Source organism: Micromys minutus (assembly GCF_963924665.1).
Source record: "Micromys minutus genome assembly, chromosome: 29".
NCBI classification, from domain to species: domain Eukaryota; kingdom Metazoa; phylum Chordata; class Mammalia; order Rodentia; family Muridae; genus Micromys; species Micromys minutus.
The window spans coordinates 23,375,740-23,403,619 of record NC_137964.1 but is presented as its reverse complement, the minus strand read 5'-3'; the positions used below and the strand labels follow the sequence as shown (position 1 = coordinate 23,403,619).

The 27,880-nt window shown below is 51.1% G+C and overlaps 1 protein-coding gene across 4 annotated transcripts in view; it reads right to left on the bottom strand.

Moving 5' to 3' along the window:
• Positions 1 to 527: 527 nt before the first annotated feature.
• The window catches only part of SCARB1 (scavenger receptor class B member 1), a gene marked incomplete at its 3' end in the record, with an annotated part of 62,723 nt that continues 35,370 nt past the window's right edge, over positions 528 to 27,880 (bottom strand). Inside the window, exons 2-13 of one of the 4 annotated variants that reach the window (XM_080941362.1) lie at positions 25,867 to 26,024; positions 24,649 to 24,790; positions 22,483 to 22,686; positions 21,682 to 21,777; positions 19,880 to 19,995; positions 16,502 to 16,668; positions 12,434 to 12,552; positions 10,050 to 10,123; positions 7,447 to 7,498; positions 6,682 to 6,828; positions 4,142 to 4,270; positions 1,102 to 1,239 (exon numbers count right to left, since the gene is read on the bottom strand). In XM_080941362.1, the coding sequence (XP_080797488.1) occupies positions 4,142 to 4,270; positions 6,682 to 6,828; positions 7,447 to 7,498; positions 10,050 to 10,123; positions 12,434 to 12,552; positions 16,502 to 16,668; positions 19,880 to 19,995; positions 21,682 to 21,777; positions 22,483 to 22,686; positions 24,649 to 24,790; positions 25,867 to 26,024 (1,404 nt within the window). Of the gene's footprint in view, positions 1,240 to 4,130; positions 4,271 to 6,498; positions 6,829 to 7,446; positions 7,499 to 10,049; positions 10,124 to 12,433; positions 12,553 to 16,501; positions 16,669 to 19,879; positions 19,996 to 21,681; positions 21,778 to 22,482; positions 22,687 to 24,648; positions 24,791 to 25,866; positions 26,025 to 27,880 lie in introns of those variants that run through there. The other 3 variants (XM_080941363.1, XM_080941364.1, XM_080941361.1) reach the window with 3 other exon arrangements.

Genomic DNA, 27,880 nt, shown 5'->3' with positions numbered 1-27,880 from the left:
GGGAATTGAACTCAGGACCTCTGGAAGAGCAGTCAGTGCTCTTAACCTCTGAGCCATCTCTCCAGCCCCGTGTCTGTGTATTTTTCTAATGTTCACAGTAGAAACCTCTTGCCCATGCCCTAGCAGGTCCCTTGAGGGCAAAACATAGTTTTATTATAAAACAGGGACATCAGAGAGAATTCCTGCTTGAACTTGGGACAGAACTTAGACCCTCCCTTCAAATCCTTCCCCAACCCCTCCCAGGTTTGCTACTTGGGTAACAAGGATGCTCTGGCCTCAGACACTGACTTCGGGAAGGCCCAGAGGGCTCTGTGGGGCAGAGAAAGGACAGAGCTAGCCTGTCCTGGTACATCCAAGTCACATACCACATTAGGCTTGAGGTGGAAAAATGGCTAGTGGCCGGTGCCGGCCTCACACCAGGGACACGTTGGGAACCATGGGAACACCTACTGATGTGCTTTGGATCCTGGAGCCCCAGCCCTGTCCAGTGAACAGCATGGAAGCCAGTGTTGAATTTGTGAAAAGGTTTATTGCTTCAGTCATGACTTTCTTTCAAAAGATGATAAAATCTCTCTTCCAGTAGAAAAAAAAAGGGGGGGGGTCGGTCGTGGGACACTGGGCCTCCACCTCTGTTGGGGTGCAATAGGTGCCAGGGATAGACGGCCCAGATCTCCATCTTTGACCCTGTGCCTGAAAAATAAGGACCCTGAGGGGCCTGCCACCTACAGTGGCCAATTCAGTGTTCAGGTGACACAGCAGAGACCACAGAAAAGCGCCAGAAACAGCTTCAGAGTGTGTGTGCAGACTGGTCGGGATCTGGAACTGCTTGTCTGGCCTTGGCACAAGAGACCAATGTATGCCCAGCTCCCAGGAGTGACAGATTCGTCCCTCTGTGGGAACTTAGGCTTTCAGACAGATGGAGAAAGACAAGGGGAGTCAGGAGCCTGGGAGGGTCCGGCGGCGGCTGCAGTTCCCATGGCCTGACTCACAGGCCACTTAGAAGAGCGCGCCTGTGGCCCAACAGGCTCACTGAGCAGCGGGTCTGTCTCTGGTCCCTGAGTGTTTTTGCACATGCGCGGGCACACGTGTGCCGTGCGGACAGGTGTGACATCTGGGGGCTCAGGACATAGCACTGGCGGGCTGTCCGCTGAGAGAGTCCTCAAGAAGTGGGGTGTAGGGACTGGGTGGCTGGTCTGACCAAGCTATCAGGTTTGGGGGGCTCGTGGTGTATTCGGGACCCTGTGGAGAAACAAAAGAGAAGCTGAGTTACCGGCCTGTCGCCTAGCCCTGCCCTGCCTACTCCTATTCCCACCCCACATCCCACCAGCCCGGAAACCAGTTCCCGCACTATCTCAGCACTGTCTGCCATGAGCCCAGAGATGCTACCCCCTACACACGGGGACTCCTCAGTCATGTAGATCTCTAGATTCCATGCTCTCCCTTTAGAGATGGGGAAACTGAGGCCAGAGAGACTGGCCGGTTACAGTGAAGAAGACAGAACAGAGTCCAGAGTGGGTAGATCACACCGTCGCACAGAAAAACTAGGGATGGCCTAAATATCTGTTCGCAGGACATGTTTACAATGTGGTCACTCGACAGGCCAGGGACAGCTGTTAAAACTGGCTCTTGTTCATAGAGGTGATTAACACCCTCTCACTAGATCCCTGTAATGGTGGCCTCTGGGTCGTAGGGACAGTAAGATGCTGGGGAAAGTGTACAGGACAGAAAAGGATGGCTCGGGTACATCGAGAGGCTCTGCAGACTTGAAAAGCCTTCCAGACTTAGGAAAAGGAATGGAAGGCAGGAATAAGAACTCTCATCCCTCCCCCTAGTGTCAGGGAAGGAAACTGCAGAGAGGACAGAGTGCTGTGGCAGGGGGAGTGAAAGCCAGTCTTCCCGCACCACCAGACACAGCACCCCAGCATTTGAGAAAGTGTCACTCAGGAGTAAAAAAGGGAGGTGCTAGGGGCGAAGCTCAGCAGGGGAACACACATAAGTAAAAGGTCCTGGCTTCAATCCCTGGCACCACCCACAGACAAACAGACAAACGGACAGACAAAATCAGAAGTAAAGGGGTGAGGGGACATGAGGCACAGCAGCGGTGCATGCTTGGAATCTCAGCACTCTGGAGACTGAGGCAGGAGGATCACTACAAGTGCAAAGCCAGTGTGAATAGTCCAGAATGCCCTTGTTGCCACTCCCATGAAACACACACACACACACACACACACACACACACACACACACACACACACACACACACACACACACACACGAGACAAAGCCACAAGGCACTGGGCAGCCAGGCAACTGTCCTGGTTCTTTCCGTACTGTGTCCAATAGAGAATTCAGAAGAAGAGACAGGCCAATGAGAAGCAGCCACACTGAGCCAGCCCTGCCCGCCAACCCCCAACCCCCTCACCTTACAGCAAGGCCCATCCACCCGGAGGGCCCTTATTCATATAATAACACCCTTTGGTCTAGTGGCAGCTCTCTTTCCCTTCTACAGCCAACAGCAGCAGCCTCTAGGGGCCACACCCACACCCAGATGCAAGGCAAAGTGTGGGGCCTCACCGAAGTTCACTTAGCCAGGCAGTGGGGGGTTGGGCGGGTGGGCGGGGTAAGGTCCCTAAACAAGGACCTGCATGTCTGCCCACATGCTGAAGCTGATCTTCAGAGGACACTGCCCTCCCTAGCACATGGCCAGGGCTAGGGTGTCCCCTGGGGTGTTACTTAATCTACTCCCCAAAGCCCAGGGGAATCTTGAAGCCAAAGAGGATTAGACCAAGCGGGGGGGGGGGGGGGGGTACAGAAGGCCCAATTTTGTTCATTCTATTAGGGTCTGGACAGGGTTACGGCTGTGTACCTTTGGGCTCCATCTGGGCTAAAGTGACTACATTTGCCCCCTGGGGAATCCCCTATCCCTTACTCAGGAATGCCTTACCTACCCTCTGGCAATACCAAACGTCCCCATGACTGGAAGACAGCCAGATGCAACAATAACCATCTCCCCAACTCTTCCTTAAAGAACCACCAGACCAGGACTCTTCCTCAGCTCCAGAGACACATGGGGACCCACTGAGCTGCCGAGCCCCCTCTGCTGGGCCTTGCCCTCCTTCCTTCTCCAGGGAGGTGGCACCCACCCGGACAATCACATACCCACCAAGAGTGCTGTTTTGAGTTTCTTCTCAAACAGCTGACATTGTTGGAAGTAGCCAGCTGGCTTGTCCGGAGCCGAGGAGCTGTGCTGTGACCTCCAAACCCCAACCCCCAACCTGCCCCCAGCTCCCTCCAAGGAAGTGTTCACACCCAAGCTGGCTGAAAAGCTAAAATAACAGCTTCTGTTGAGACACGACTCACCTCTGCTAACCCCAAATTGCAGGGCCCATAGCTCTTCCTGAACCTTCCCAGGCAGGGACACACCCTATAAGACTCAGTCTCTCCTGAGCCCCGAGCCCTACAGGACCCAGAGATCTCGGAGAAGTGCTGTCCCGGACCCCTGCAAGGTGGGCTGCTAAGCAGTAAGCCAGGATGCCAGCTCTACTTGAATCGGCGGCTTACTGCCAGGACCACCCATCGCAGCTAAGCACAGGGTAGACTTGATCTAAATTCACACTGTAACTTGTAACGAGCAGTCTGTCATACATCCTGTGCGCTGGACCATGAAATCCTAGCCTCAGGCCCAGGCCTGAGAATGCAGCTGAAGTTCAACCAAAGCTTACATTTCTTCATTTTTAGTCACTTATTCTGAACTGGAGTCAGTGTGTCCTTTTACACCCCTTGAAGTCCAATAAAATAAAATAAAATACGGTTTTCAAACCCTTTGGGCTATGAGAGTCTCTTAACTTTCCAGGATGCCCAGGGCCTGTTACATAGCAAACTGCAGTTGATGGAACACCGAGAAGCAACTGGCCTAACTTTCATCTTCTAACAGGTCCTTGTAATTGACTGTTACAATTACAATGTTACAGTGACTGAAGGTCCGAGAAACTGAGGCAAGACGGGACCCACTGGGAAGGTGGGAGGGTGGCTCTCCACGTGGATAACACCCAGGAAGATGTGATGCTGATAGATAAAAGGGTAGAACAGGTCTACTGGCTGTGGGTAGGTGGGGTGAGGGTAGGGGTTACCTGGTACGCACCTACAGCTTGGCTTCTTGCAACACTGTGCCCTTGGTAGCTGGTGACATCAGGGACTCAGAGTAAGCCTGCATGGCCTCCTTATCCTGCGAGCCCTTTTTACTACCACTCCAAAATAAAAAGCACTTCTCCTGGAAGACAACCAAGCCGGTTTATATGGCATGCTGTGTGTCACCAGAAGCAAAGGGACAGAAGAGAGCAGGATTGCAGAGTCCTCCTCCACCCTGCATCACGGGCAAACTGCCCTGGAAGACTGGCAAGCAGAAAGTCACCGAAAGAAAGCGAGTGGCAGAGGTAGCCACAGCGGGGCAGGCCTGGTGAGTGTCTGGATTTCTCTGGTTGGGTTTGGTGCGGCTGAACTTGAACCCAGAGCCTGGGGCCTACTGAGTACAATCTCTTTCTTAACTTCTTCCCCAAGTCCACAGAGTTTTACAATCAGAGGGAAACATTAACACACTCTTGGCTTGTTCTCCTTATGAATGACGTATGTTGTTTACCAGCAAGCAGTTAAGAAAACCCAAAATGTTCAAGTGCATGAACACGCAGGTGAGGCTTAGCTTTGTTAGGACAAGGCTGGGAGGGTGTGGATTGCTTCTTTGGCCTCTGATGAAACCTGCAGGGTAAGTGACCTTGCCTCCAGACCCCAGTAAGATGCCTTCTATTTTGGGATTCCTCATCTTGTTCCTCCTCTTTCCTCCAATGTTTGACTGCAAAAGCCTGGCTCAGCTCTCACTGGGCAGCATCCCGGGAGCCCAGACTGTGATGTTCCCCAGTTACTCAGGGCTACCGTCAACATGGAGAGGCAGAAGCAACCGGAAGTACCCTTAGACGTGATAAGAAACCCTGGGCTTGGCAAAGGACGGGGATGCTGGTGACTCCAGAGGGATCCGTCCTTCCCACAGCAAGCAAGCAAGCCTTAAGAAAGAAAGCCAGCCAGATGGCTGACTGCACTGCAGCGGGAAAGCAGGCGAGAAGACCCTCCCCCCCCAAGCACACGCAGAAAGCCAGGCCTGTGGCCCTAGGACATCTCAGGTGGGACCCTGTGGGCGGCTCTTCTACAGGTGTTCAGAGGTGGCCTGAGGCTCCCCTGCAAGCTGAGCATAGTTCTGTACCCCAAATGCCCTGCTTCAAGACTATAGCTATCAGCAACATGAGGGGACTCGACCATTGTCATAACCCAAAGATCTATGGCCACGGTTTACAGCATGAGCAGGGCGGTGCCCCCGAAGCCAGAAGGGAACTAAGGTTCTAGTCATGCTTCTTGCTTTCAGTGGGTGCATGCCCCGAGGTTACATTTCTCATTCAGTTTTTTTCTCTCTTCCTTGTGGAAGTCACTCCGACCCCCTGTCTGAACCACACTATTCCTTTTTTTGGAGTTTAATTTATTTTCTGAGACAGATTTCCTGTAGGCCAGGCTGGTGCCGATCAAACCTCACACTTAGCCAAGGATGACTTTGAACTTCCGATCCTCCTGCCTCCACCTCCCTCCTGAATGCTGGGGTTACAGGCATGAGCCACCACACCTGCTATGAAACGTCACAAGATTTAAAAAAGTGACGCCTGGATAGTGAGAGAGGCTTTGTGTCTTTCATATTGAATGCATGTTCTCTCTTCTTTTTAAATATTTATGTGTTAATTTCATGTGTATGAATGTTTTCTGTGCAAGTATGTGAACTGTGAACATGCCTTCAGATCACATGGAACTCAGGTTATGCCGAACAGCGAGTGGGTGCTGGGAATCAAACCTGGGTCTTCTGCAAGCAGTAAGTGCTCATAACCACCAAGCCATCTCTCCAGACCTTTTCTCTTTCTCCTTTTAAAAAAAAATCTTTTCATTCATTTATTTATATTTATGTATTTTATGTATATGAGTACACTGTAGCTCTCTTCAGACACACCAGAGGATGGCACTGAATCTCATTACAGATGGTCGTGAGCCACCATGTGGTTGCTGGGAATTGAACTCAGGACCTCTGGAAGAGCAGCCAGTGCTCTTAACCACTGAGCCATCTCTCCAGACCTTTTCATTATTTTTGATCATGAAGGGCCTTGTATTGGCTAAACAAGCACTTTATTACTGACGTAAAACCTCAACCTCATATTCTGGTATATTTGGGTTAAGCAAAATCTCTAACTCATCTTTCTCACTTGTTTCTCTTAGAAAATTGAAGTTCAAGATCCCATATGTGGCCCCTCCCACGTCCACTCACACCCAGCTCTGGCCCAGAGCATTTTCCTTGGGTAAAATGACCTTTTCTGTTCGGTTTAACCTGGCTTTCGTTTGCTTGTCTAACCAGGCCAGCCCTCCACCTCCACCTTCACCAAGTAGCACCCATGGTCAAATGAGTGCGTACCTGTCTCAGCCCAGCACCCACCCGGGAGGGTCCTGGGCCTTCCAGGACATGTAGAGAAAAGTTAGTGCAGGATGCGACAGAGATGGTAGAACGCGAGCTAGCTGCAGCATATAAATGCCGGCTGCAACCCGGAGCACAGAGTCCCGAGAATCCCGAGAGTCCCGAGCCTGGCCACCCCGCCTACTTACCGGACTGCGCAGTTGGTAGATGATGGGCACCAGCAGCAGAAGGCCTCCAAGCCCCAGCAGCACATACTGCGCATAGTTCAGAACCTGGGGCAACAGCACCAACTGTGTGTAGAACGTGTTCAGGGGTTTGCCACCCATTTCCCCGCTCTGCAAAAGAAAGGACTGGCTGTATGCTGTGTTTCCAGGCACCTCCCCCTGTGCCCTGCCACGCCCAAACGCAGAACCTCAGGGGCGCTTTTGCTAGAAGTTCAAAGAGAACTACATTTCCCAGACGCCCTTGCTGTCGGCACGCTCACGTAATGAGGCACTGGCTAATGGGAGGTAGATCCGGCCCAAAGCTAACAGCACAGATTCATCTCTTTCGTAGTTTAGAATCTAGTCCCAGGACCTGAAGGGCTACGAGAGAGATCAGGAAGTCTACAGGGTGGCCTGGTGCTGAATTCCGTCTCCATGCACCCCTCAGGGGCTATTAACAAAACCTGGCTCAGTGGTTAAGAGTGCTGACTGATCTTCAAGAGAACCCAGGGTTCATTCCCAGCATCCACTCGATGGCTCACAACCATTTGTAATTCCTGTTCTGGGAGATCTGACGCTCTCGTCTTGACTTCTGTGGGTACCAGGCACTCACGTGATACACATACAAATGTACAAATAGCTAAACTTAGGTAGCAGAAGCTAACCTAACACTAGCCTTGTATAATAAAAAGTAAAAGCTTCGGCTAACACACAGAGCTCCCAGACTGCCTTCTACCTTCACAGACCCACCTGTTCGAACCACAGCAAAGGCAGGACTACTGGGTTGATCTTCCCTGTTTGCCTGGAAACAAGGGACACAGAGTGAATGACCGAAGGTGACCCTCAGAATGGAAGCTATGTTTGGGGTTCGGGGTGTCATGTAGCTCAGTGGGAGAGTTTCTGGTTATCCCGCGCACGGCCTTGGTTCAATTCAAAACACTTCACAAGAAAATGAGACAGAAAAGTGTAAGGGAGCTCGGAGAATTCAGTACAGTTGACTATCCTTAGCTAAGTTTGAGGCCAGCCTGGGCTACACAAAACCCTGATTCAAAAAATTAAGGGGGGGGGGGCTGGAGAGATGGCTCAGTGGTTAAGATCACTGACTGCTCTTCCAGAGGTCCTGAGTTCAATTCCCAGCAACCACATGGTGACTCACAACCATCTGTAATGAGATCTGATGCCCTCTTCTAGTGTGTCCGAACACAGCTACAGTGTACTTATATATAATAAATAAATATACTTATATATAAAAAAAATTAAGAGGCATGGTAAGGCTCAGCTGAGTGGGTGGCAGTGCTTGCTGCCAAGCCTGAAGAACTGAGTTCCATCCCCAGGACCCATAGGTGGAATAGAATCCCTAAAGTTGTCCCAACCTCCACATGTGCATTGTGATATGCACCTGTGCGCGCGCGCGCACACACACACACACACACACTACAACTAAATATTGGGCTAGAGAGATAGCTCAGTGATTAAGAGGTCCTAAGTTTAATTCCCAGCCACCACATGGTGGCTCACAACCATCACTAATGGCATCTGATGTCTTCTTCTGGCACGCAGACAGAGCACTCATACACATAAAATACATAAATAAACATGTCTTTAAAAATAAATAATAACATCTGAGTGTGGTGGCACGTGCCTTTAATCCCAGCACTTGGAAGGCGGAGACAGGCGGCTCTCTGTGAGTTTGAGGTCAACCTGGTCTACAAAGTGAGTTCTAGGACAGTCAGGACGACACAGAGCAATCCTGTCTCAAAAAAGCCAAATAGTAGTAGTAATAATAATACCAACCCTAACAATAATACAATAATAATGAGTCTTCTCCCATGGAAGCCTGGGTGGCTGCACCTATCTACAGGGGAACCTGATCTCATGACACAGGTCCGAGTCCAGCAAACACGTTAACACCCCCAAAGCTAGAGGAGAAACTGTCCCGGTGCTACGGATGGTGCCCTTGGCTGCTCAAGCATATGAACCTGACGTCGGATCCCTGCACCCCGGTTAGAAGCTTTATATGACTTTGAGCCTCTGACCCCAGGGCTGAGCCAGGTGGAAGCTGGCTGGGGCTTTGGTGAGAGAGGGAAGAGGGATGAAACAGGACTCACAGTATCCTCTCCTGGCCTCCGCCATTCCCACAGGGGGGATGGGACCAAAATAAAAACAAAATCCAAAAATTATACACCACCGCCACCATCACCACCACCACCACCACCATCACCACCACCACCATCACCATCACCACCATCACCACCACCACCACCACCATCACCACCACCACCATCACCATCACCACCATCACTACCACCATCACCATCACCACCACCATCACCATCACCGTCACCATCACCACCACCAACAACAACAAAACAAAGATAATAAAACCATCACAGCCACAGGAACCAGGAGGCATGACTATGCTGCATCCTGAGCTGAGGCTGGGAGGCTGGGATTGTGGCGGTAACTTGCCACACTAGACTTTGTTCCTTGCTGTGACAAACATTGCCAGAAGCTGACACGGTAAATGCAGTAGGGACAGCAAACAAAGATTTTCAACTCTTACACCCCTCTATAAATCTATAAAGATTCTAAAGAGTATTTGAGGCAATGGAACCAATCAATGTTTGGATGCTGGACTCAGGTGAGCTACTTTGGCCCCGGTGAGCCAGACCAAGTGGTCATACGGGTCATGAGTACACTGTCACTGTCCTCAGACACACCAGAAGAGGGCACCGGATCCCAGTACAGATGGTTGTGAGCCACCATGTGGTGACTGGGAATTGAACTTAGGACCTTTGGAGAAGCAGTCAGTGCTCTTAACCACTGAGCCATCTCTCCAGTCCCAAGGCTGGGCTCTTACCACCACACCTAGCAAGCAGGGAATGGGGACAGGGGCTCACTCTGTACATTGCATAAAGCTAAAAACAAAGTAAACCCAGGAAATGGTGGTTGAGAGCACTGGCTGCTCTTCTAGAGGCCCCGGGTTCAGTTCTCAGCACCTGTAATAGTGGCTTACAACTCCAGGTCCCTGGGATCCCAGGCCCTCTTCCCGCTTTTGAGGCTCTTGCTGCAGATGCACAGACATACAAGCAGGCAAATCCATTCTACTATAGAGAGACAGTTTGGATCGACCAATATGGCTAATGTGAGAAGAGACCTTAGGCATGGAGGATTACAGGGGTGTCAGGATGCAGCCTGGGTCTCCATCCAGAGCAATGATACCTTCACAGGAAAAGAGAGGTGGGTGGATCCCAAAGCTCGGGCCCTGCCCCGTCCCATAACTCGCATCTAATAATGAATGAAACCTCCTGGCCCCTGAAGTTTTCAGTAGCTTCTGCCCCAACTCCACTCACCCAACGCCCTTGACAGATTTGATGTAGAGGCTTAGCTGCATCTTCACAGAACAGTTCATGGGAATCCCAGTGACCTAGAGCATAGAACAGTGAGGAGAGATGTAAGGACCCTGGGTGGGTGGGGCTCCCAGCCTGCTCCAGTCCTGGGAGTGCCTCATCCACTTAAACCAGGTAACACGTGGGGACAGCCACCCTTCTAGAAATTTCCCACACCCACTGGGCCCTCCTTCAGGAAATACATGCCTCGCAAAGGGATCAGCTAACTGATGATTCCCTCTCTGCAGCCACTTGTCACTAGAGGAATACCTCACCCCCATTTGGGTGTTTGTTTGGGGACAGAATCTCATGTGGTCTAGGTTGGACTCCAAACTTGCTATGTAGCCAAAGATGACCTTGAACTCTGAATCCTGCCTCCACCTTCTTGAGGGCTGGCTTATGCCTAACTTAATACGGCAAATGAATGCAAACCAGGGTTCTGTGCATGACAGGTGAGCACTGTTCCTACTAAGCTATATAAATTCCCAGCCCTCACGAAGCTGCCTAAGACAGCACCTCCTGAGTGTGGGGCATGTGCAGTGAGGATGTCTTTTCCCCTCTGATTACATTTCCCAATGGCTCAGGGGACAGAATGAAGAACCTAGTCCAGGGTGAGTAGGTTTAATTGCATAGCAGCTTTCAGCCTGTTTCCTGTTAGTCGAAGCAATGCAGCATTCTGCCGATTCCTAGCAACAGAAGGCTTCCTGCACACAGCTCTATTTTTAAAATGAGATGCTTAAGAAAAAGTCACGCTGGAGAGATGGCTCAGCAGTTAAGAGCATTGTCTGCTCTTCCAGAAGTCCTGAGTTCAAATCCCAGCAAGCACATAGTGGCTCACAACCATCTGTAATGGGATAGGATGCCCTCTTCTGGTGTGTCTGAAGACAGCTACAGTGTACTCACATACATAAAATTAAAAAAGAAGAAGAAGAAGAAGAAGAAGAAAAAGAAGAAGAAGAAGAAGAAGAAGAAGAAGAAGAAGAAGAAGAAGAAGAAGAAGAAGAAAGAAAGAAAGAAAGAAAGAAAGAACAAAACACTAAAATCAGGGAGAAGGTTCTAGAATGGAACGAGCAAAGGTTGGCAAAAAGAGACCTCAGTTTGATGCTCTGCCCAGATCATGAGATTCTTGGAAGGTTGATGGGAGGCAGGAGGCCACCTCTCAGATCACTATCACCCACAGTAGAAGGCAAGGACACAGCCTTTTACTTGAGCCCAGAGTACCCAGGTCCCTCCTGTCCTTAGTGCAAAGGCCTCCAGAAACCTGATATGACGTTTGGACAGGGGCATGGGTATCACAACCGTGCATACCATGGGTGGGCCCTGGCGACCCTCCCCAGGAAGCCTGCCAGGGTAGGTGCCCAGTGTTGGTCTTGAAACCTGAGTTGGAGGAGGGGTTCCCCCATTCTCTAAGCTAGTGTGTTTACCTCACTGTGCCACAACCCTCTGCATAGACAGTTAACACCAGACACCTCAGTCCTCTGGGAGTCTAAAGCATGGTTCTGCCCAAGGGAGAGAGGCTCACAGGTCAGGTTCCCAGTCAACAGCCAGGCCCCTAGTCTGAGGGGCTTTCCTGATAGAAAACACCTACATGTCAAGTTCCTTGCTGGGGAGCTAGGCACAGCCTGGGAAGACTTCAGATGACTTCCTCTCATGTACCCATTTGTCTTTCTACCCTTCCTCTGTGATAACTTCCAACTGTGAGCCAGGTGTGAAGACACTCTTGAAAGCTGAGGCAGGAGAATTTCCAGTTCAAGGCCAGCTGGAGGCACAGCTCAGACTCAGAGCTTTGTGTGTTCAAGACCTGGCCTTCCATCCCCACCCAGAAAAACAAAAACAAAAAAAAAAAAAAAGTTTTCCCCCCCCACAAAATGCCTTCAGGGTGTCACAGGTGTCAATCTAGGGCAGAGGCCCAGAGGGTCCCCCTGATTAATGGTGAAGACACCACCTGGACTGGACACATCTTACAGTGACCAGAGGCAGAGAGAAGTTAACACAGGACAAATTCCTCACACTGATTTCTCTGGGACACTGGAGTCTGCACTAATGTCTCGAAATCTTTAGTATCTTGACACTGTCAAGGGTATCTGGTGAAGGAGACATCCCGGCTGATAGTTCTTAATTAATTTACTATCTTATATCTTTTTTACAGGCTCCAATAAAACTGTAGTGATCTCACTGAACTCTGGAATTGGGGTAAAGTAAGACTTTGATGACTTGAAGTTCTAGGAACAGCCACTGTGGAAGGAACTGGACTCCCCTGCCTCGGTTGGAGCCAGCTCTGTCCTGGGGTCGGGGTGTGGGTGGGGGTGCCCTGTGGCCAGTGGCAACTTACGGGACGCAGAGCTTACCGGATGGATGTCTAAGAACATGGAATGCTCCTTTGGGTCAGGGTTCAGCCCAAGAACAGCTTCTGACAGCACAGGGTCGGCGTTGTAGAAGTGGGGTTGGGAGATAAAGAGAGGCGCACCTGGAGTGGGGGAAGAAAGGAGTCAGAAGATAGGAGCTCCGTGTTGGCCTGGCTCAGTGCGAGGGGTGCAGTGGTATGAACTCTGGAGACCGGGCTGGAAGAACCCTTTTTTCGTTGTGTAAAAAAGCTGGGCACACACAGGACCCAGGGAGGAAGGATAGAGTCAGGGTGGCTGATTCCAGCGTTGGTGGGGAGAAGGAGTGGAGGAAGGGAGAGAGCAGTTGCTACCAGGCAAGGGAAAGGCATTCCAGGTAGGAGTGTGGCAGAGGCGAGAGCTCGAACAGAGATTCAATGCAGACCCATCCCAGGTCTGGAGGTGCACCAGGGAATCATGGGAGATGAAGGTGAAAAGGAAAATTAAGGTCATATGAATTTGGGAGTGGAAGTGGAGTCTGAATGCCAAGCTGGGCACACAGACTGCTTCTGTGGGCATTGCAGCTCAGGGTGCTCATAAGTCAGTCTCTGACGTCCACAGGAACGGAGGGGACAGTGCCATTGAGAGATTCTCACCCAGGACCCTGAGGCAAAACCTTGCCACCAACCAACCAAAGTGGCTTGACCCAGCCATCTCAGGACAAGCAAGGGCTTGGTATGTGAGTTACAAGTCTCCCTGGGGACGCCACAAGAGTCTCCAGGGCAACAGATCCACTGGGGGTCTGTTTTAGCTGGGTCTGGTGGTACACAGCACATAGGAGGCAGAGGCAGGCGGATCTCTGCATCTGAGGCCAGCCCGTCCTACATGGTGAGGTCCAGGACAGCTAAGACTACAGAGAAACCCTGTGTTAGAAAAAAAAACAACAGACAGGGCTGAAGAGATGCCAAGTACAGGTATCAGACACAAGAGTGCTGCGCCTGTGCCAACTGGTAGACAACTGGCCTAGCCAGCGGGGCGTGTGTCAGCAGTGATGCAAGGAAACAAGGATCACTGAGGATCCAGGTAAATCCCAGAACCTTTGAGGCTCCAGAGAGATACCTGGTCCTGTTGGAAGGATCCTCAGGGAGGTCTTCGAACCCTCATGAAAACACAACAGCAAGGATAAAACAGAACAGAAAAGAGATACCTGATCAGTCCCTGAGGCCTAATGTCACCTAACATCACGCAGAGATTATATCGTTCGGAAAATCCCACCCTTCCTTTCATCCGTCTGTGAAAGGAGACACCAGCAGACACCAGAGCCCCGTCCCTTTAAGAGGGATGCCACGGCTCCCCGGGGAAATGAAGCCACCACCTAACCAGACCTAGAAGCAAAATGTCACGGCTGCCAACAGCCAACACAGACCTGGTGCAGATGGCACACCCATGTGGCTTTCTAACAACAGGTGTGTTTCATCTTTTCTTTTTATTTCCAAACACCCTCAGAGAGACGCACCCGGGCAATAAGCATAATTAATTTATAGCTTTATGGCCCATGTATCCAGACTTAACTGCTCAGGATTACCCCAGTTGTGATTAAGGGGCACTTCAGGGAAGAGCCAAGGTGCTCCCAAGACAAGGACATGAGACACAGGGAGTCCTGAGTCCAAGAAATTCTCGTGACCCAGAAAAGGAAACCTATGTGCGTCCTTTATTTGTAGATAAAATGCCACAGGAATTCGGACCCATGTGCACTCCCACCTCCGCATGTGCGAGAATGTTCTAGAAGCACCCTTGTCATGGTGAAATGACAAAAGAAAGCTGCATGATCCAGGAAGGAGTGAGGCAAGCAGAGTTATCCCCACCATGGAATGACACATAACAACATAGGCTATCACCTGCTATCTGGCAGATAGACCATATAGACAAACATGATAGCAGGAGGCATCAGGGAACCCGGGAGGGAGAACACAAGTGACTCCATCTATGGAAAGAGTAATGGCAGGCACGAGCCGAGTGACCAAAAGTCAGGCCAGTGGCCAGGAGGAGCAGGAAGGGGAGATGCTGGGTGTGGTGAGATCTGCCTCTTCATGGGGTTGCTGGCTACACGGTGGGGTTCCCTATGACTTGAATCCCTCGTTCCTCATCCCCTCTTTTGTTTTCTTCCCATTTAAGGGCCAGCTTTAGAGGTCAGAAAAAACAGTTCAGTCAGTTGAGAACCTCTTGTGCACTACAGACACAACCAGGCTTAGATTCTCTTGCACAGATGAAATTCTGTCCCTGACAGTAGAGTTCCACAGAATGTGGGCCTATTGCTGCCCCTTCGGTGTGTGTGACCCAAGCCTGGCCAATCAGCAGAGCCTAACTCCAGCCTCAAGGACTAGGTCATAGCTGGACCAATTGAACCAAACCCTGGGATTTTTTTTCTGGTACAAGGAGTAAGCTTCTTCATGGAGAGGAAGGCAGAGTTGGGGTTGTGAGTGAAACTTCCTGCCCACAGGCAAGCCCTGGACCCCATGTCTGTGTCGGGTTCTACCACTAACCAACAAGTTTCCAAGTTAGCCAGGCATCTGCTACCTGCTACAGACGTTTGAGGGCTCTGTGTAGCAGGTGACCTGGTAGGTTCCAGGGGAATCCCAGACTCAGGTTGTCATCTCTTGGCTTCTCTTATTCCCACCCCTGTGGCAGTAACTCCAGAGCCTGCTATTCTGGCTCCAAGATAATGTTTCAGCCAAACAAGCTCTGAAAAATCAGACCCAGTCAGAGAGGTCATGTCCCACCAACCACCTAGCCTCAGGCCTTCTAGTTTCTAGATCAGGCAACCCCCTGTCTCTGTGAACAGCTACTGTAAAGTCATGCATATATACCGAGGTGGGAGAGAGGATGGGGGGGGGTGACATGGTCACAGGGTTTGCAAGTCCAAGAAACAGACAAGCAGGAGAGGGTTAAATAAGTAACATGGACAGCCATGAGCAGGCAATAGGAAGGCACAGAGAGAGTGTACCAGAGAAAGGCTGGAGGGCCAGAGGGGATGGAAGATCTGGGAGAGCCCCTGCGAGGATGCGAAGGTACGATCAGGATCAGAGGAAGCTTTTAATTTCAGTTTGCCTTACATTTGGTGCAATCCGAGCCAGCAAGAGAGCAAGGGGACCACAGTGACAGACTGGGGAAGAAGGTAGGCGGGAAGGAGAAAGGCTGTGTGGGAGGTACTTAGAGCCTGACCACCGGGTGAGGGGTGAGGGATGCCACAAAGAGCTGACACCCCCCCCCCCCAAGTACATCGATTGAGTAACAGCAGCAGGGTTTGGCACAGGATTAGAACACAGAGCAGCTGCCAGGGGACCCAGCCAGTACCAAGATTCACACCCAACTCGGCTGAAGAGGAGAGTTTTACACAACAGGAGACTGGCCAGTCTGAAGGAAGCGCAGGATTCTGCCAAGCCCTTGCTCACCAGAGCAGGAGAATGGCTCCAGGGGATGTTCCCACCCACACCCTTGTGGGCAAAGAAGTTACAGCCACCAAGGTATAGAATAGCTAGCTGTCTTTCAGACTCTAGTCTCACAGTGGCCTCTACCCAGTCAGTCTCTGGGATCCTGAAAACTATTGGTTGGGCAGAGGAGGAGATCATAGAATGGAGTGTTTGGGGGGGGATGTGGTATCGGGGTACAGGCCTACCACCCGGTACCTCAGAAGGCAGAGGCAGAAAGGATTCACAGGTTAGAAATTAACTTGGGCCACTACCCAGTCTCAAAATAGGTTGAAAGGAAGGGACCACGAGCCAAGGAATGCAGTACCCGTGGAACAGGAGACTCTTCTCCATGGCCAAGAAGCAGTGCCCACTGTTGGAATCTTAACCTCAGGGCAGGACCCTTCGGACTTCGGAGCGACATGACCCTCGGTCATGCGTGCCGGTGGGACATTTATCAGGGTGTCACTATCTTTTCCACTTACCTTTAGCTCCCTATCTGCAGCACTGAGATCATCAGGGGTGCAGAGACCAGAGATTAATGGGACAGCAAGCTGGCAGCAGATAAAGTCCTGGTACCACCCTCTCACCTCAGCCTGGAGGCGGGGAACCCTTAGAGGACACTCACCAAGCCTGCAGGCGCTGATGTTCTGAATGCCGGTCTCGCGGCACGGGCAGAAGCCTTCATTGGGTGGGTAGACGGACCCATTGGCAAACAAAGTATCGGGGGCCATGAAGCGATAAGTGGGGATGCCTTCAAACATCCTTGACTCCTGGTAGGTGAGCTTCATGGACCTGCAGAGGGGAGGTGGGGCGAGAACTGGTCCCTGAGTATAGAGGCTGGGGCACCCCTGCAGAGGAAACCCCGGGCACCCGCAATGACACTAGTCACCTGTTGCTAAGGAAACTTCAGCGGTTCCTCAATGTTTTGCCTGCTCCCTTGGCTCCCCACTCACTAATCTATCCTCACAACGAGGCAAGTTCAAAACCAGAACTCAGTGTAGCTGGGGTAACCATGACCTAGGCCACCGGTTCTCAACCTGTGGGTCTCGACCCCCCCATTTACATCATGATTCATAACAATACAGTAGCAAAATTACACTTGTAACAATAAAAATAATTTTATGGTGTGGGGGGAGGTCACCACACCATGAAGGCCTGTATTAAAGGGTCACAGCATTAGGAAGGTTGAGAAGAGCTTTAGGCCTTAGTTTACACAAGCCCCCTTCCAGTACTGGATAAACCAGGTATGGTGGCAAAATCCCCGCAATGAGTAGGTGGAGGCAGGAGGATGAGGTCAAGGTCATTCTTGGCTACACAGCAAATTCAAGGCCAGCCTGGAAGATATGAGACCCTGACACAAAAACTCAAAATTAAAAAACAAAACAAAACAAAAAAACAAAAAACAAAACAAAACAAAACAAAACAGAAACCCCCAAAAAAACCCAAAACCGGGGGCAAAGTCACACCTGTGTTGCCAACCTGGTAAATGTTCTAGTTGTTGCCCAAATAATAAAGAAAGTCAGCATGTGCACAGCGCCAGGCTGCAGTAGGTGTGGTCAGTCACCTGAGGTAATCTGAGGTTTACAGAGCTCCTATCTACTTACAACAAAGTGCCACACTCTTGATAGAGCCTTGACAACTGAGGACTGTAGAAACCAAGGCTTTCGGGCAATGGTTTCCAGTGCATGCTGAGGGACAAGTGACCACCACGGCTTCCCTCACCACTTCCTGTCTCACCGGACCTGCCAAAGGCCTCATAGGTACTCTTCAGTCACGTCCCTTCCTGCCCCCGAACCTCTGCATCCCACCTCTCCCTCGGCCCAGAGTGTCGCATCATCAGACTCCAGCTGTCCCCGTTCTCCTTGTCCACCATGACTCCTCTTCATCCATTCACCCCACTGTCTGGCCTCAAACACTCTTCTGATGGAAAACAAGGTCCGGGTGACCCACGCTGACTATGGTCAGCACCACACACATATGTCTGCCCAATCCTTGAAACAAAGAGACTCCAGGGCACTGGGTATGGTGGCTCATGGCTTTAATACTAAGACTGTGCATACTGAGGCAGGAGGATAATTTTGCCAGGCTACACAGTGAGACCTCATCTCAAAAACAAAACAAAACAAAACAAAACAAAACAAAAAAACAAGAGGGAATCCAATTGGGATGGACCAAAAAAGGACAAGACATTGGATCTCTCTCTCTCTCTATTGCTGTCTCTGTCTCTCTGTCTCTCTGTCTCCTTTATGTAGTCCTATAGTCTCTCTATGTAGCCTTGGCTAGCCTGGAACTGGCTATGTAGACCAGGCTGGCCTCAGACTCACAAGGATCCATTTGCCTCTGCCTTGAGTGCTAGGATTAAAGGCGTGCACTGCCACACCTGGTTGACAGCCAGATTTCTAAGACCTAACACTAAGCATAAGTTTCTCTCAGAAAACACGTTTACACAGTGAGGTGGTAAGTTTTAAATGTCAATTTGACATAGCTAGAATCTCCTGTGAAACGACTCTCATTGTGTGAAATTGTCTGGATTCCCCAGGACGACCCAGCCCACTGTGGGCGGCACCATTCTCTAGGCTTGGGTGATGGACTACATAAAGAATGGAGACAGCCATCTGAGCTGTAGGTATGAGCACATTCAGTTCGACTCTTTAACCTTGTGAGTGAACTGACAAGCTGCCTGGAGTTCCTGCTTTGATTCCCCATCTCCAGCCACAAGGAGGGACCATAATCTGAAATTATAAGCACCGTTTGTTTTCTATTTCATGTGCCAGCACCTGCTCAGAGGCTCTTACTAGGTCGATGTTAAATTCCCTGATTTTTATCATTGTGACTGTGTAAGAAAGGGCCTTTGCTTTTGTAGAACACGTCCCTGGAGGACTGAAGGAAGGGGGCACCTGGCCTGCACCCTGCTCCTACAGGATTCTGCCAGGCTGGATGGTTTGCCAGCTCAAGGGCTTCTCCACTTTGCCAGAGCTGTGCTGTTAGGCATACACAGCTGTGTGGGTTCTGGGGCTGAACTCAGGTCCTCTTGTTTGACTGGCGTGTACTTTATTGACTGAGCCATCTCCCCAGCCTGAGCCATCTCAGTCAGCTATGCCACTGATAGAGGCCACTGGGTTAGCTGGGCTGAAGATGTTTTCTCTAAGTCTGAAAGCCTATTTAGGGACTGGAGCATGACTCAGTGTCAGGGTTTGAGGCCCTGGCTTTCATTATTAGCACTTGCGCACACACACACACGCACGCACACACACACACACACACACACACACACACTAATAAATAAATAAATGGGCTGGAGAGGTGGTTCAGTGTTTAACAGCAAGTTCGATTCCCAGCATCCACATAGGGCAGCTCACAGCCACCTGTTACACGAGCTCCAGGTGTCCTGACACCCTCTGCTGGCCTCTTCAGGCACCTGCACTCATGAGCACACACACACACACACACACACACACACACACACACACACACACGGATACGCACAATTTAAAAATCAATAATGAAATGTAAAAAAATAACAAAGTTCTGCTCTTAAAAGTTCCCAACAGGACACAGCCACCAAATCGCACAGACTTTGCCCACCCCACCATGGTTGTGTTCACACCTGGCTCAAAGCATGACAGTCTACAGCTAGGAAGGCAGAGGCTCAAAGGTCAGCCCTCGGAGTCCCCAGGCCAGAACGGAACATGGGCTGGGGAACCACTTGGAAACAGGTCTGGGAAGACCTACCATGTCTTCCCAGGCGACAGTTGGAACCATGGGATGGTGGAGGCCAAGCCACAAGACTATGACCCTTTACAACCGACACCATGACTGAGCAACCTATTAAAAGTCATCTCTCTCAGGTATTCTGTCACAGTGACAAGAAAAACCTGAGCCATAGTACACAGAGGGCCAGACCTCTGGGTACACTCCCCAGGAGCTACCTGAGTGGACCCTGAACCATCTCAGAAGCAGATTTTCCTGTTCAGGAGGCAGGAAGTTCCTACACGAGGATTACCTGCAGGCCTCCGGGCTGAAGAATTCCAGTGAGGATTGGGGTGTCATAAACGGTGCCCACATCTGCCCGGCAGTCCCATTGATCATGTTGCACTGCTCTGAGTGCCAATAGTTGATCTGCGGGAAGACAGGATAGGACATAACCTTGAGAGACAACCAAGGCCTGTGCCCAATAACATGCCCTAGCACAGACACTGCCATCCCCAAACCTATGAGCAGGCTATGTAGACAGAGCATCCAGCCCACATTCCTGTTCCCCACAGTGGAGCCAGAACATACAGTTTTATTGGGGACTCAGTTAAGTCATCTGTATAATGGGTCCACTGCCTACACTATCCTGTTCCCTGCCCCATTAGAAGTCAACATACACACACCCACAAACAAGGAAAGCTGGGAGATACCAGGAGCTATTAAGACTTGGATATGGAATCCATCAGAGTACCCGCCACCAGCCAGGGAGACCCGGATTCAAAACCAATTCTCAGGCCAGCTATGGTAGCACATGCCCTAAATCCAAGCACTTGAGAGGCAGAGATAGGTGGATCCCTTGTGATGAGTTTGAGGCTAACTTGGTTTATATAGTAAGTTCCAGACTAGCCAGGGTTACACAGTGAGACCCTGCCTCAAAAACAACAACAACAATAACAAAACCTCACCTATGCACCTCCACTGTCCTCTGTTATAAGAGATCTTTCAAATCAGGCTTCTCATATTAGAAAGGAGCTGATTAGGGACTGGAGAGATGACTCAGCGGTTAAGAGCACTGCCTACTCTTCCAGAGGACCCGGGTTCAATGCCCAGCAACCACATGGTGGCTCATGACTGTAATTCCAGTTCCAGGGGATCCGAGGCCCTCACACAGACATACATGTAGGCAAAACACCAACGCATATAGAACAGGAGCTGGTTAATATGAACAGCACCCACTAAGAGTGGCTGTTGGCTGGGTGCGCTAACACACGTCTATGAACTGGCAAGGCAACTGAAACAGGAAGCTTGAAAGTTTGAAGCTAGCCTGGGATAACACACTGAGACCTGATTTCTGATAAGAATAAAAAACAATTAAGAAGAAAGAGAGTAGAGACAGTGAGATCGTAGGAAAAGGTTGCCCAGAATCCTCCCAGTGAGAGGGTGTGGCTCAGTGGTAGCATCCCTGCCTAGAGTCCCCCAGTGAGGGGCTGGGGGCATGGCTCAGTGGTAGCACCCCCTCCTAGAATCCCCTAGTGAGAGGCTGGAGGCGTGACTCAGTGGTAGCACCCCCTCCTAGAATCCCCCAGTGAGGGTTGTGAGAGTGTGGCTCAGTGGTAATGCCTTTGTTAAGGATTCAAATGGCCTGGGCTCCATCTTCAGTACCCGGGCCTCTGGGCAACACAATAGAACAAAAACACATTATATATAAAGATGCCCTAAGGAGAAAAGTCAGCAGCAAAATAGCACATGACAGGATTTCTGTGTATTTGAAGAAGGAAGGAAAACATTTCTCTGGGTCCACAGAGGCGTGGCGGTGGGTAAATGGCCAGGAAGCTGGGTTCTATAAGCAGTGTTGGGGGTTTCCGGGTGGGCCTAGGCAAGGTGCTGGGCCTCATTGTCTTATCTTTATGGGAATGTCTTCCTGTCTGCCTTATAAATGAAAACTCAGGAACAGAGGAGCAAAGCGTTCCCGACAGAAACACTGCAGGGACAGTTCTGGGACCCGTGAAGTCCTCGGGTGACCCTGACATCCTCTCCAAAGCACTGTCGCCAAGGCCTGTCCCGGTTTAGTCCCTGCTAGAGTCAAAGGGGACTGTCTCCCCTCCCGCTCACCTTGCTGAGCCCGTTCCATCTGTCCACCAAATGGATCCTGCTGAAATTCTGGACACCCGTGAAGACGGTGAAGATCCCAGAATTCGAGTTGTTCATCTGCAGACAGGAGGGGACAGCACCGTTAGCCCCGGCACAGATCTAGACATGGACACAAGCCCACCTCTTCAGCTGTGGGCATGTCTGCTCACTGCTGCCTAAGTGACAGGGACAGAACCCAGGGCCTTATGTGTCTGAGTCTTTCGCCTGAAAGTATGTCTGGGCACCACCAGCACGCAGTGCCTGAGCGAGCCAGAAGAGGGCGTCGGATCTCTCAGAACTGGGATTACAGATGGTTGTGAGCCGCCGTGTGGGTGCTGGGAATTGAATCTGGGTCCTCGGGAAGAGCAGCCAGTGCTCTAACCACTGGGGAGTAAATCTCACGTGAGCTCAGTCCTGTCGGTAATACCACTGACCCTCAAGGCAGGCACACTCTGTCAGTAGGCCCCACAGAGAGAGCTGAGCTGAAGCAGGAAGTTGGGGTCAGGGGTCAGGTCACCAAAGGTCCACAATGAGAACAAGCGGGCACCTCTGAGTGGCACTGATGGGGACATTTGAGATATGTGTCCTCCCCTCCCCCAAGCATGACCTCCAATCTTCTAAGCTGAACCCCTGTTCCATCTTCCACTTGAACTGGATCAAGCTGCACCTGAATGCAATCCCGGTGTCTCCTGTTACATGCCCTGATAATTTCCCAATGTTGTTTAAGCTAATTTAAGTCCTTGAGTGACACCCCGACTCTCTGCATGGATGGAAGACACTTACCTCAGCAAACAGGCCAAACTTTCCCTTGACGGGGAGCATGTCTGGGAAATATTTGTTGAGAAAATTCACAAAGGAATCTTCATAGCCCCACAGGATCTCACCAACTGTGCGGTTCATAAAGGCACGCTGGCCCATGGTGACCAACCCCACGGTCATCATTAGCTTCAGGCTTGGAGACTTGTCCTCCATCATTACTGCACCCCCCTGGAAAGCCAAGGACATAGGGTTAGGGTGAAGGACATGGGGTTAGAGTGAGGGACATGGTGGGACACCATCCCCCACTTTCAGCCAAAGAGCTTGGGTCCTCAGTGTAAACCCTTCTCTGATCCTTGTTGCCAGGGCAACATGGACTCTTGAGAACACCCATGGGGTTCAGTCTGAGTAAGGGCCACAAGGACTCAGAGGCAGACAGGAAGCTCAGGCCTCCAGAAGCTTCTCAGACACTGTGTCTGTAGAGCCACACCTGAAGCCTAAAAGGAGCCAGTGAACCAGCAGTAGACACACCACAGAGCTGGAACATGGAGAAGGAGGTTCCTACGCCGTCCCTCGCCAAGAGGACAGTTGAGGCTGGAACCAAGGTTAAAAGAAGGCCTGACCCAGAAGGGGACCAGCCAAGGTATAGATGTCCTGTTTATAGCTAGGATGTGAACCCTACTCGATCCGTCATATGAGCCCAGAAACACAGCCCATCGAGAAAGACTTTCCAACTCCCGGCGGCCTCCTCTTGTACATTTTTACTGCAAGGTTTCAATGGGTTGTCCAGGGTGACTTGGAACTCAGGATTCTCCTGCATCTGTCTCTTCACCTCACTTCTCATGTCTCCTCCTCCCGCCTCAACACTGGGAGCCCGGAACATCTACTCCCCGCAACCCCCCAGAGTCTAATTGCCCGAGTGCAGTTGAGTTTATAATTTGCGTGTTTGCTTTTCCTCCATGTGGAGCATCTGGGCTCTTGGTTTTTCCCAAAGGTCATTCCACTTTCAAGGCAGGCAACGCATGGCTGGTGTTTCCAGGCTCTTTCCAGTGAACGCCTGATACCTGCCCACTCACCCGTACAGGTCTCCTTCAACACAGGGCTTTTACTATATTTACTGAGGGGCACCACAGCATATATATAGAGGTCAAAGGACAATGCGAGGCAGTCATGTGGGTCCTGGAGATTAGACTCAGATCCTCTGACTTAGTGACAGGCACCTTTTACCTACTGAGCCATCCCGATGGCCCAGCACAGAATGCTGCTGTTCTTTAATATAAAAAAAATGGGATTAATATGCCAGATGTGATGTCTCATGCCCAGTACTTGAGGCAGAGGCTGGCAGATCTCTGTGAGTTCAAGGCCAGCCTGGTCTACATATTGAGTTGCAGGACAGCTACAGCTAGCTGTACGGTGAACCCCCATCTTGAAGTAATGGTAATGACAATATGATAAATTAATAAAAAATGAAATTTCTCCCTCCAGCCCCATCGGGCCCTGGGGATGGAAGCCTCCAGAAAGGGACTCGAGGTTGGCAGAGGCAAGATGGCTGAAGGGCAAAGCCAGTCAGCATCGGCCTGTGTCTGGGTGCAGGAAAGTTGGCATTTTTCATTTTTGACAATGTCCTATGGTTGAGGGTGGGGGTGGGGGTGGATCAAAAGAATCTTCCAAAAAGTATGAAAGCCACACAAAGTTCACATTTCCAGTGTCTCAAGTTCGTGTCACTGGGGATGGCCATGCTTACTCAACTCGTGACATCATGCCCTGGTTGCCCCCCACTACCACCACGTGGGCACCCTGTCTTCTAACTTCCAGCGAGAACCGTGGTGTCTGACCACAGGATCTGATCCTGGCTTGGTAACGCTGGCCCAGTTGGTACCTGGGATTTTTTTGTCCTTGGGAAGGGTCCTCCTGGTCCCTGTGTAAATTCCATGCCTCCGCCTGACATTTGCTTCTTCCCCAGGATGCACCAAGGCACAGACTCAGCCACCCAACACAGTGTGTTCATTAAATGCCTGCTCTTCCTGACTCCCGCCTGGATTACAGTGGAGGTCCCAGGGTCTCAGATGGGAGGTAAGGCAATGAGAAGGATGGGGTGGTCACCATGGAGACAGTGGGGCTGAAGTGGTCCTTGCTCGCTAAGTGGGGAGGAAGCAGGATTGGCATGGGGTTGACACAGGGCCAGGGTCTCACCAGGACCAGGATGTTAGGCAGTAAGATGTAGTCACTCTCCGAGCCCTGGGACCTGTCCGGCTGGAAATGGAGGCTGCGGTTCTCCATGTAGGACACTGTGTCGTTGTCGTTGAAGGTGATATTGATCTTTTGTCTGTACTCTCTGCAAAAGGACATTGAGTCAGGTGGCTCTGTGAGGCCACATGGAAGCTCCCATCATCTCCCAGCATACCCTGGGAGGCAGGGATGGTGGCACATTGATACCCAACAGCACTAAGGCCAACCAAATCAAGCTTGCCACTTCACTTCTTGTTTATATCCTCGCTGTCTGCCCAGGGTGACACACTGCCACTACCACCCGGCTTTTCTCTGTTCTCCTTCGTGAGCCGCAAGGCTCCCTGAGCCTCTCTGGAAAATAATCCCAAACCCCCCACATTTCCCTTCCACCTGACAACCAGCACAGAGCGGATATCCACATAAGCAACATTTACTGCGAGCTTATTGCACGCCAGACAGAGCTAAGAGGCTCCAACTAACCATCTCATCTGCTCCTTGAACCCACCCACAGTGGGTACCATTACCTCTAGCTCACAGATGGGGAAGTAGGCATACGGAAGTAAAACTCTGTCCAAGGTGGAGGACTGGGTAGCCACTCTTGAATACATGGTTTTCAACCATGAGAGCCTCAGGATTGGGACATGCCCTGAATGAGTCTCTCCACCTGTGGGGCCTCAGTGTTTGCATCTGTGGGGTGTAATAATACTCCCGCCTCAGCAGGTGGCTCCACCCACAGGCATCTGAGGAGAGAGCTGCTGGAGGGTGAGCCCCAGATCCTGCACCCCTCAGCCGCAGGGGGACCTGTACCATAAGCCGACCACCTTACTGCTTCCCAATGCTCCAACCTAAGGCTCTCTGCACTGTTTATCTTCCTCTCCCAGGCTTGAAGTCACGAGTCTTCACAGACCTCACACAGGCCAAATGTAAGACACAAGCCTGCTCCATTCTCTTGCGTGTGCCCTTGGGTCCTCTGTTGCACTTCACATACACACACACGTTAGCCCTCACCCCAGGACACACATGCACATATGCACTCACCCCAGACACACATCGCCTTTCCACAGACTATCAGCCACAATGGCCTCCCGCTTCTGTGCCTGGGCCATCTCTAGAGCAATCTCCAAGGATCAGTGCAGCAGACCCCTCCCCCACAGAGCCCCCTCCCACCCTGCCTGGCCTTACCTGTAGACATAGGGTCCACGCTCCCGGACTACTGGCTTCTCGCCTTTCAGGACCTCGTTGGGGTTGACTACCTCGAAGAAGTAGACGGACAAGTAGAAGGGGACGGGGATCTCTTTCCACATCCCGAAGGACAGGCTGCTGGGGTCTATGCGGACATTCTGTGGGGAGACACAGGGAGGACTATGAGGAGGGGCTTCCCCACTTTATGGCTCTGCAACAGCTGCCCGAGACTGGCCTGTGCCAAGGACCTCAAAGGCTCATCTGGAAAGGTGGCTGTGACGCTCTCAATGAGAACGGTCCTCACAGGCTCAGAGATTTGCACGCTTGGTCTCCTGTTGGTGAACTGCTTAGAAGGATTAGGAAGTGTCCTTGTCAGAGGAGGTGTGTTGCTAGGGGCAGGGTTTGAGGTTTCAAAAGCCCACTCCAAGCCCAGCGCCCTTCTCTCTCTCTCTGTGTATCTCTGTGTATATGTCTTTGTCTCTGTCTCTCTGTGTGTTTCTGTGTTTCTCTGTCTCTCTGTGTGTCTATCTCTCTATTTCTCTCTGTGCCTCTATCTCTGTCTCTGTCTCTCTCTATATATATCTCTGTCTCTGTGTCTGTCTCTTTCTCTCTGTCTCTCTCTCTGTGTCTGTCTCTTTCTCTGCCTGTGGCTCAGGAATGTAAGGTCTCAGCTACTGCTCCAACACCACATCCACCTCACTTGCTCCCTGCCATAAGGATTACGCCCTAAGCCTCTGGAAGTGTAAACAAGCCCCCAGTTAAATGCTCTAGAAGAGTTGACTTCGCCATGGTCTCTCGTCCCAGCAAAACAGACAGAACACTGGCTTAGACAGTGTTCATCAGGGGAGGTGCTCCTAGGGCTGGAGCCCTGTACCCATGGCTGTCACTCCATTCATCCAGAAAGCCATTTGCTTGTTCATTCATTCATTCATTCATTCATTCATTCATTCACTCATTCATTCACTGATCATTTCACTCTTACTCCCCCACCCCTTCATTCTTTGACTCATTCATTAATTCCTTCAGTCACTCATTCATTCATCAGGCATGTTGTGAGCAGCTACTTTTGACAGGCGAGGCTCCCACAGTGGCAGACAGGAGTGGGAAGTAGCCTCTGTCTGTCTCCAGTCTCGTGGAGCTTTTACCAAATCGGGGAGACAGGGACTCTATGCCTCGAGGGGAAGTCGGTGTTGTGTGACGTACGAACTGACAGAGAAGGGAGAGGGAAGAGGACTGAGTCACTGGCTGTGAGGGACAGAAAAACAGCAAGCAGGCCCGGGGCCCTGGCTTAGTGCTTATCTAGCATGCAGACAGCCCTGCGGCTGTCTGTCATCTTAGCACTTGGGACACTGAAGCAGGAAGACAGTAACTTTGAGGTCAGCCTGGGATGCCCAGAGAATGAGACACGGTCTCAAAACAGAACTCCTGATTTTCTCCAAGGCTAGAGGGAAGAGGTGGACCGGTCCCTGACCTCGGACCTCTGCTATGCCTCAGACACCACACCTAGCTCATCGGAGACAGCAATGTCCAAAAACCAAGTCCTGGGCAGCTTACATCACCTTTGACTGTCTTTGAACTGGACCTGTTAGGACAAGGACAACCACCCCACTGTCCCCAAACGGCCAGAAACAACAGGCAGAGCTCATCCAGCAGTGGTGGCAAGTCAGAACTGGCGGGTCAGGTCCAGCCCCGTGTCAGGGTGAACTGCATGGCAGGCGGACACTAGGTTATACCCTCTATGGGCCTGGGTTCATCCTTGAATACTTCAAGGCCGGTGTCACTAAAGCCATGGCTGGGTCTAGCCTGTTCTCCATGGGACTCACTGACTAAGGGATGCCCTGCCGTACCTTCCTACAGCTGTGGCCGTTGGTTACCTACAGCCTGCACATCTGGCGCAAACAGAGAGGCATTTCAAGACCAGACCTTGCCTTCTGCGCTACACTTCCCTTCCTTGGCTAACACCGTGTCCCTGTGAGACAGTGACTATCATGGCCGCTTTACCCTGGTGACATAT